The 9,423-nt window shown below is 54.5% G+C and overlaps 1 protein-coding gene across 2 annotated transcripts; it reads left to right on the top strand.

The window, feature by feature from the left end:
- The first annotated feature begins 310 nt into the window (after window positions 1–310).
- On the top strand, window positions 311–9,173 carry Slc11a1 (solute carrier family 11 member 1). 2 transcript variants are annotated; one of them, XM_057761466.1, is made up of 15 exons: window positions 311–456; window positions 895–1,028; window positions 1,984–2,106; window positions 2,363–2,482; window positions 3,705–3,811; window positions 4,182–4,252; window positions 4,562–4,629; window positions 4,770–4,925; window positions 5,534–5,692; window positions 7,004–7,093; window positions 7,181–7,300; window positions 7,573–7,722; window positions 8,064–8,137; window positions 8,547–8,700; window positions 8,822–9,173. In XM_057761466.1, exons 1-15 carry the CDS (start codon window positions 450–452, stop codon window positions 8,933–8,935), a joined length of 1,647 nt encoding a protein of 548 aa, XP_057617449.1. In that variant the 5' UTR covers window positions 311–449; the 3' UTR covers window positions 8,936–9,173. The 2 variants fall into 2 exon arrangements, with proteins under 2 accessions (XP_057617449.1, XP_057617450.1); XM_057761467.1 differs by lacking the exon at window positions 7,181–7,300.
- Window positions 9,174–9,423: the final 250 nt, after the last annotated feature.

Raw genomic sequence — 9,423 nt, 5'->3', positions numbered from 1 at the left:
TGTGTGTGTGAGTGTGTGTGTGTGTGTTAGAATGTGTCTCTCTGTGTGAGAGTGTGTAGTGGGTGAGTGGCTACCATGAGATGTGACCACTAATACCCCAAAAGGCAGGAAGTACCTGAAATCAGAGGTAATTTGGGGGTACCTGGAACAAGAACAGATATATAATGGAGCACGGGGTGGCCAGGAGAGGAAGAAGGGGCAAAGCTGTGGGTTACCAGCTCCTTCCGCCACCACTGGCCACTTCTGTGTTTGGTGAGTGTTTCGAAACAGCGAGTGTGTGAAATTGTGGGCATTCACTTGGTGATGTGGAGGTGGGAGTCCGGCAAGGATGGGAAGGGTGCGGGTTCCCCCACTCTTACTCACTTGTACCAGCACCCATAGAAGAGGACAGACTGAGACGCTGCTGGGCCTGCTGACATACACAGACTGTGTCAGACACCTGCGTCCTCATGATTCGTGAGTGGTGACCTCTAGGGACCTAGTGTAATTTGAGTGGGGGAGGGTGAATGAGGAGACCAAGTCTGGAGGAGATTTGAGGCAGCAAGGAGGACTTATGGTCTCTGTGGGGGCTCTGGTCTGCCAGACACACTGGAGTCAGGCAGTTCTGAGGATTAAAGCTGAGGGGGGAGGCAGAGCATGGGGCCTGAGCAGCTGAGCTGGGGGCCTCGGCTTGCCCTTCTCTGGGCCTCATGTCTCACAAATCTCCTGACTCAGGAGATTTAGATTGGAGAAGTTCTGTGCTCACTGGGAGGGAAGTGATTCTGGAAACCTCTACTTGACACACGGATGAAATGGCCAGTCAAGGGGGTGGAGGTGGTGGAGGAGGCAGGTAGCTGGAATCCTAGGCTCTTGGAAGAAAGTCACGCCCGCTTAGCATCCTGGGGTCCATTGCAGGTGACAAGAGCCCCCAGAGGCTGAGCAGGCCTAGCTATGGCTCCATTTCCAGCCTGCCAGGCCCAGCACCTCAGCAAGTACCACCCCAGAAGACCTACTTGAGTGAGAAGATTCCCATCCCCAGCACAGAGCAGGTAGGAATGCTGGCAACATCCTGAGATCTTTCGGGGTCTACCAGATCCTCTGAGGTCTTGCAGTCTGGGGAGGGGGCATTTCCTGTGACCCACAACAGTGACTAACTGGGTACTCTGGAGTTATCTGAAAAATAATCACATGGTTCTCAAGAGAACCTCAGCTTTCCTGTGAGGGGAAAGAGCCTGAGACTATTTTAGCACTGGAGGAAGGAACCACCCAGGGGAGAGCACAGGGGTAAAAGAGAGGCATCGGGCTGATTCTAGGATGCCGCCACCCAGTCTTGCCACAATCTTTCTTTTTAAAATGGATCACATTGTTTATTTTGTGCGTTTGTGTGTGCGTGTGTAGGTGTGTCCAGGTTATTGCATGCATGTGTGTGCGTGCGTAGGTGTGTCCAGGCTATTGCATGCATGTGTGTGCATGTGTAGGTGTGCCCAAGCTGTAGCATGCATGTGGAGGTCAGAGGACAACTTGGGGGAACCAGTTCTTTCCTTCTACTATGTGGGTTCCAGGTTCGGTGGCAAGTGCTTTTATCCTCTGGGCACTGGATCAGTCTCTGCTCCCACCTTCTAAGCAGATTCCTAGCCCGACAGGTCAAACCCAGAAACAGCGTTGAGTGACTGAGACCTCAGTGGTCCCCAGAGATCAGTACCTGTGGTATGAGAAAGGCTGGGGGAGGAGGATCTGGAACTGGGAGGTTTAACTACAACAAGGTCCCTCTCTGGGGACTCTGAGGTCTGTATGACAAGCATGCAAGCATGCAAGAGGCAAGCAAGTCACACATAGGCCAGCAGCAGAACGTGACCCATCCAAAACGGCAGAGCCACAGTGACTCAGCACATCCCATTGGCTCCTCAGGGTGGAGGGCAGCACCCGTGTGGGTGATGGGGGACAGGGCCGGCAGCCTCCACCACCCCCACCTCTAAGATGGCCTGATTCTGCTTGCTCCCGCAGGGCACATTCAGCCTGAGGAAACTGTGGGCCTTCACGGGGCCTGGCTTCCTCATGAGCATCGCTTTCCTTGACCCAGGGAACATTGAGTCGGACCTTCAAGCCGGTGCTGTGGCTGGATTTAAAGTATTGAAGCTGGGCCTCTATGCTGGCTCTGTGGGGAGGGCGGCAGCATCTTAGTTAAGACCATACATGGGTGGTTTGCCTGGGAATAGGGATTAAGTTCAAGTGTCAATCTTGTGCGTGTGGGGGGAATTGGGGGGGTATGTCCCCCTGGAAGCCCCTCCAGAAAGGAGACTGTACTGTAGGGGGTCTTTCCACCCCACCTATTCTCTGTCCGGGAGGCGCTGTCTTGGCTGAGGGTCTCCTTGTTCCGTCACAGCTGCTCTGGGTACTGCTATGGGCCACCGTGTTGGGCCTGCTCTGCCAGAGGCTGGCTGCCCGGCTAGGCGTGGTGACAGGCAAGGACTTGGGTGAAGTCTGCCATCTCTATTACCCTAAGGTGAGCCAGGAAGAGGCAGAGGGAGGGGTCATGGACGGGCAACACCTATGGGTCTCAAACCCTGAGCAGCTCCTTATAGCTTCCATTTAAAATAAATACGTCGCCAGCTCCCGGGTATCGCAGGCCCAGCTGGCGAAGGAAAACAGTTCAGTTCATAGTCACGTAGCTCAGGCCTCGTCACTGCCGGGCTGGGGAACACCAAAGTTACACCATGAGGTATTTCAAAGGGTTTTTGTTTTATTCATTCACTTGGTTATTTTTTTTTTTCCACAACTAGAGATTAAACCCAGGAGCTCCTAATGCTAAGATGAGCACTTTACCACTGAGTTACAGCTCTAGCCCTTTTCAAATTTAACCCTTTCAGGAGTCAGAAGGGCTGAAGGCTCAAGGGCAGAAGGTATCACTAAAGCTGACAGCCTCTTCCCCACACCATGGGCTCCTCAAAGCAGTCATTTGCTTCTAGAAGCTTGCAGCCAGGCTTAAATAACCACGAGAATCACCAAAGTCTTCTACCCCACCCCACCCCACCCAAAAAGAGAAAGAAAAAGATTAGGCTGAGGTGTAACACAGTGATTGAGCATGTGCCTAGCATGCACAAGGCCTGAGTGATTTTAACCAAAAGTCTGATTAGCTCAGATTTCTACATGTTCAAGGCGCCAGTTTCTGCTTGGCTTTGTTTTGGAGTGGGTACATACAATTGGACCTAGGACTCATCAGTGCCCTGTCAAGCACCACCACACTGAGCTCCGTCCTCATTCCTCTTGACCATTTTTTTGAGACATGTCCTTACCAAGCTGCCCCAGGCTGTCCTCTTCCTCCTGCCTTGGTTTCTGGGACGTCAGGCCTGTGTCACCATGTCTGTCTTTAGCTCTAAAGGGTTCCTCCACATCTCAACAAGAGACCAAGCTTCCAGGACACAAACCCTCACGAGACATAAAAAATCCCATGGCAAAGCCCTTTAAGTGTGTCTTGTTTTGTTATTTTTGTTTTTCGAGAGAGGGTGTCTCTGTGTAGCCCTGGCTGTACTGGTACTCACTCTGTAGACTCAGCAATCCACCTGCCTCTGCCTCCTGAGCGCTGCTGGGATTAAAACCAGCTGACAAGTATAAAAGCCTGCAGGCTTCCAGTTCCATAGCTCAGCACAGAGCACCACAAGGCAAGGGGAGAATGAGATGCCCAGCAGCTAGCCTTCTTTTAAGGAAGCAACCTCTCCTCCCCGTAGGTGCCCCGCACCCTCCTCTGGCTGACCATCGAGCTAGCCATTGTGGGCTCAGACATGCAGGAAGTCATCGGCACGGCCATCTCCTTCAATCTGCTCTCAGCTGGACGGTACCACTAGCGAGCCCACCTCAGTCCAAGGCTGGCAGGAGCTGCTGTCTCCTCCCCATGCCAAGGACCTCCCTGTGTCTTCTTTATCACCCCCATTCCTTACATGTAGGGCTGGTATGAATCTCTCTCAGAATGTGAGGTGACACATGTAAAGTCACACACATGCGAGTCACATAGCACAGGTCAGGGCTCCCTGCCACTCCTGATCCCCCTACCTGGTTTGGCCCTTCCTGGGTGTCTACGCAGATTCGGCACACCCTACACTCCCCTCACCCTAGCTGTCCAGGCCACTTGGGGTCCTGACTCCCCACAGAGGGTTGGAACTCCAGACCTGGCCCACGCTGGGCTGACCTGACCTATGTGGTTTCAGAATCCCCCTGTGGGGCGGCGTCCTGATCACCATTGTGGACACGTTCTTCTTCCTCTTCCTGGATAACTATGGTGAGAGAAAGTCCCTCTTCTCAGGGGATGAGCGTGGGTAGGGCTGCCCTCATGGAGCCTTGGCTCTTCCCAGGGCCATGGGTCCCCTTTACTCCAGTTGTAAGTCTTGAGCAAGGGCTTCCGGTTTCATCTTCTATAATATGAGAAAGAACAGGCCGGACGTCACAGGGCTGTGGTGAGGTTTCAATGAGGAAAATATATGCTAAGCCCTTGGCCCAGTGCCTGGGACAAAGTGCTCCAAACAGCCACTCAGAGAGTTTACAGGGCAGGAGGTTGTTTGTCTCTTACACCCCTTTGCCATGCCCCTAGGACTGCGCAAGCTGGAAGCGTTCTTTGGATTTCTTATTACTATCATGGCTCTGACCTTCGGTTATGAGGTGGGAAAGAAATCAGAGCTACACGTCCTTCCCTTCCTGGGGGTCTAGGGAGACAGCCCTTAGCCACACTACCTGCCTGCTTTGGGGATGGGGTTGAAAGGAGGGTGGTTTTAACAGGCTGACCAAGTTCCTTCCAACAGTATGTGGTAGCACGTCCATCCCAGGGAGCACTTCTTCAGGGTGTGTTCCTGCCCTCCTGCCCGGGCTGCGGTCAGCCTGAGCTGTTGCAGGCAGTGGGCATTGTTGGCGCCATTATCATGCCCCACAACATCTACCTGCACTCAGCCTTGGTCAAGGTGAGTGTGTGTGGGGGGGAGGGCACTGACGCCCTCCCGGAGCATCCTAGATAAGGGTAGAGTCATTCTCTGCTGCTCAGTGCACCTGTAATAACGGGTCTGAAGTGTGCCGGGAGCCGGGAGAGGGGTGTAGATCAGTCAAGGCCTTCGGGGACGCAGACAAGGACAAAGCAAACCAGGCAAGGAATTGTGCATGGCAAACGGTACTCACAAAGAAACAAACTGAAAAAGTCTGTTAGAGAAGACCGGAGGATGGGAGATGCCATTGCAGACAGGGAGAACGGCAAGCGCAAAGGTCCTGAGGCAGAAATGAACCAGATGCGCTAAAAAATGAAGAGTGTTGGATGGAGGGAGCAGGGGACATCCGGTCTGAGTTAGTTAGAGAGGGACCTCAAAGGTCAGGTCCCTTCCTTTACTCACATAGCATGTCACTGCGGAACGGACCTCTGGTAAGGGGAAAGATGCAGGAGGGGGCAGTTGACCAGGACCTGAACCAGACACCACATAGGGGACCTTCAAAGAGCTGTGACTCATATAAACGTGGGGGCAGAGGCCATCGGGAGCCTCTCAGAGACTTTGACCCTTCCCTCCACCTCTGACCTTCCTAGTCTAGAGAGGTAGACAGAACCCGCCGGGCGGACATTCGCGAAGCCAACATGTACTTCCTGATTGAAGCCACCATCGCCCTCTCTGTGTCCTTCATCATCAACCTCTTTGTTATGGCTGTGTTTGGTCAGGCCTTCTACCAGCAAACCAACGAGGAAGCGGTGAGCCACGCTGGTCCTATGCGCCCGTATCTGTGTCCCCGCCATCCCATTTGCCCTCCAGCTTGGCCACGGGTTTCAGGTCCCACGGCCACATCTTCCAGAGCCTCTGCGGGACTCTGGGCTCTAGGGTCCTCTCTCCTCATCATCTCAGCTCCCAGGAGACAGGCGTCAAGCACTTCATAATGGTGACAGAGCTATTGTACCGGGCATCACCCCAGAGTCACAGGGGAGAGTGAGCAAGGAGTCCTGCACCTTGTGCTTGTGTGTACCACACCCAGGGATGATGTGGAGGGACAGGAAGCCAGCTGCCCACCCATGGGTGCTCAGGGAAGTTCAGAGTTGAAGCAGTGCGGGGGGGGGGGGGGCAGCGGCAGGCAGGGATGCACAATGACCGAGACCGGGCTGGGGAGGGTCCCCTGAAATGACCTCTGGAAGCAGGAGCTGACTAGCTCCTCTTTGCTCTCTGGGATATAGATTTGGGTCTGTCACCCTCTAGGAGTAAATCCTCCACCGTGGGACCGTCACAATCCCAGTCAGTGCTCCATACTTGCTAAGGGTGGGGCTCTTTTTGTGAGTGAGTTGAGGGAGAGTTGGGGCAGGGAGCAGCTGGAATTCCCTAATCCTTGCACTTGGAAGATCTTGCTGCTGGTCCTGAGTGTGTGAGGGTGCACCCCCCCCCCCCCATGGATGTCACTGTACTGCCTAGCATGAGAGGAGCGGAGTGGATGGGGGACTTCAGGAACTCACTCTGTAGACCAGGCTGGTCTCGAACTCACAGAGATCCACTTGCCTCTTTAATCTAGAATGCTGGGATAAACCGCAAGTGCCTATTTTCTAGTTCACGTGACTGCAGGGCTCTTTGGGGGAGAGGGGGATGCGGGAATGTAGTGGCTGTGCCAGCTCTTACTGATGGCAGAGACTGCAAGCCTAGTTCCTATGTGAAGCTGCATTTTAAATACTAACAAATTCCTAGGAAGAGAAAGAAAAACACCCTGGGCCTAGTGGCCCAAGACCTTGAACCCAGAACTCTGAAGGTAGAGACAGACAGATCTCTGTGAACTCAAGGCCAGCCTGGTCCACACAGGGAGTTCCAAGACCCACAGGGTTACATAGAGATACTTTGGCAAAAAAAAGAAAAAAAGAAAAGAAGGGAGGGAGGGAGGGAGGGAAGAGAGAGAGAGAGAGAGAGAGAGAGAGAGAGAGAGCAAGCCATTATTAGGAAAGTATGTCTAGCAGGGCCTCAGGTTTAAAGTTGACCAAGGCCTGGGGTCCTGATTTTCCCACCTCCCTCCTACTGACTCCCGCCTGCAGTTCAACATCTGTGCCAACAGCACCCTCCACAGCTACGCTAAGATCTTCCCTAGGGACAATCACACAGTGTCGGTGGACATTTACCAAGGAGTAAGTGCCCCTCGCCTGGTCATGCTTTCTCAGGGGCGGGGCCTCTAGTGGGCGGGACCTCTGTCTGACCGCACCTTCTCCCTCTAGGGTGTGATCCTAGGCTGTCTCTTTGGCCCTGCCGCCCTCTACATCTGGGCAGTGGGTCTCCTGGCAGCGGGGCAGAGTTCTACTATGACGGGCACCTATGCAGGACAGTTCGTGATGGAGGTGGGCACCGGCCAAGGGCAGCAGCCTCACTGCTGAAGGCTTGGACTATGGGCTTTTCGGAGTAGCAGAGGGCGAGATGACAGACAGAATCCCCCAAGTTGTTCCATATTCAGCCACCAGTTATGGGAATCCTCCCTTTCCCGGAACTCATCTTCTGCCCACCAGCAAGGATCAGAGCTGCCCCTGTTTCCAATACGGACAAACGTGGAGGGGGGCGGGGCCTGGGACAACCGAGGCCAAACGGCCCCATCAGGGTGCTGGCTCCCTCTCAGGGCTTCCTGAAGCTGCGGTGGTCCCGCTTCGCACGTGTCCTCCTCACTCGCTCTTGCGCCATCCTGCCCACTGTGCTTGTGGCCGTCTTCCGAGACCTGAGGGACCTCTCAGGCCTCAACGATCTACTCAACGTTCTGCAGAGTCTGCTGGTGAGAACCATGATCTAATTAGGAGCACAGTAGCCCCCCTCCTCCACCCCAAAGAGCCCTCTAAGCTCTGCCCTAGACCCTTACAGGATGCTATAGCTACCCTAAGGAGCAAGAGTCCCCACTATCCCCATTCCATAGACGAAAACACTGAGGAATGAAGTTAGTTGACTGGATGCTGAGCCCGTTTTCCAACCCCAGCAGCCTGAGGCCAAAGCGCTCCATAACTGCTTTGAAAGGACCACAGATGAGAAAACTGCCCAGGGCTCTTAGGGAATTTCCCCAACGTCTCCCCATCTCGCAGCGCTCCCGGCAGGGCCCTCAGCCTCCACTTCTCTCCACAGCTGCCCTTTGCTGTGCTGCCCATCTTGACTTTCACCAGCATGCCAGCCGTCATGCAGGAGTTTGCCAATGGCCTGTGAGTACTCCCCTCCCGAACCAGACCCTGGAACTGCCCTCGGCACTCACAGCCACGCAGAGGCAGGAACTACTGTCCTCGCCACCATCCCATGAAACCAAGGCCCTTTAAAGAATCTGCCCAGTGTCTCACAGCTACTAACTATGGGAGCCAGGACTTGGTGGGGCTCATTCTAGAACCTTTACCACACACCTCTTGCCAATCCTGCCAGTGCGGAACCTGAAGGGTCCCCAAGTAGCCAATGGGGTCTGTCTGCTCTAGACCACACAAGTCAGAGAAGGAGTTATCTTGCGTCTCTGTCCCCAGTTCTGAGCTAGCCGAAGCTCCTGGGGGTTGGGATGCGTGGGGAGATGATCCAGGTGGTCCGCAGCATCCAGCCAGTCGGCCCTCAGGATCCTCCCATCCCCAGGTTGAGCAAAGCCATCACCTCCTGCATCATGACACTCATCTGCGCCGTCAACCTCTACTTTGTGGTCAGCTACCTGCCCAGCCTCCCGCACCCTGCCTTCTTTGGCCTTGTAGCTCTGCTGGCTGTGGGCTACTTGGGCCTTACTGCCTATCTGGTACGGGGGCAGCCAAGGGATAAGGGAGGGCAGGAGAGAGGGGGGAGAGGGGAGGGGAGGGGAGGACAGGCGGGGCTTCCGCAGAGCTCTGGCCCCTCCCCCATCCATGGTCCTTTCCCAGGCCTGGACCTGTTGCATCGCCCACGGAGCCACCTTTCTGACTCACGGCTCCCACCAGCACTTCCTATACGGGCTCCCTAAAGAGGAGCAGGAAGACAGGGAGCGCTCTGGGTGAGCAGCACACTGGATCCAGCCAGCAAGGCCGCAGGATACAGCAAGGCAATTGGAGGTCGGCAACCCGGCTCTCGGGATTACAGATTTCCCGTTTAGAGGAGGGCTTTACCTCTGAGTAAAGTATTCTCGGCTGTGCTAGGGACCACACCCATCTAACCACCAAGCTAAAGGACTTAAAAACACAGTGCCCGGGGCGAGAGAGATGGCTCAGCAGTTAAGAACACTGGCTGCTCTTTCCCTCACCGTCGTGGTGGCTCTCAAGTGACTGGTTCATCCAACCCAACGCCCTCTTCTGGCGTCCTACACTGGCACTGTCTGCACAAGGCGCATAAACATTCAGGCAGGGCACCCATATACATAAAAAGAGTACTTAAAAACAAAACAGTGTGTGCTGCTTGGTTCCTAAAAGATAATCCAAAACCTACTCCACGCAGTCTGTAATCCTCCTAGACTGAGGCAGTAGACAGTCAGATCACCTCATCAAAACAA

This window comes from Chionomys nivalis, chromosome 2 (genome assembly GCF_950005125.1).
Source record: "Chionomys nivalis chromosome 2, mChiNiv1.1, whole genome shotgun sequence".
Classification (NCBI taxonomy): domain Eukaryota; kingdom Metazoa; phylum Chordata; class Mammalia; order Rodentia; family Cricetidae; genus Chionomys; species Chionomys nivalis.
The sequence above is the reverse complement of the archived record's forward strand: the minus strand, read 5'-3'. Positions and strand labels throughout refer to the sequence as shown.

Coding starts and splice junctions, on each gene's coding strand:
- Slc11a1 (XM_057761466.1), top strand. Junction 2,107..2,362: donor GTGCTGTGGCTGGATTTAAA/GTATTGAAGCTG, acceptor GTTCCGTCACAG/CTGCTCTGGGTACTGCTATG. Junction 7,723..8,063: donor ACGTTCTGCAGAGTCTGCTG/GTGAGAACCATG, acceptor TTCTCTCCACAG/CTGCCCTTTGCTGTGCTGCC.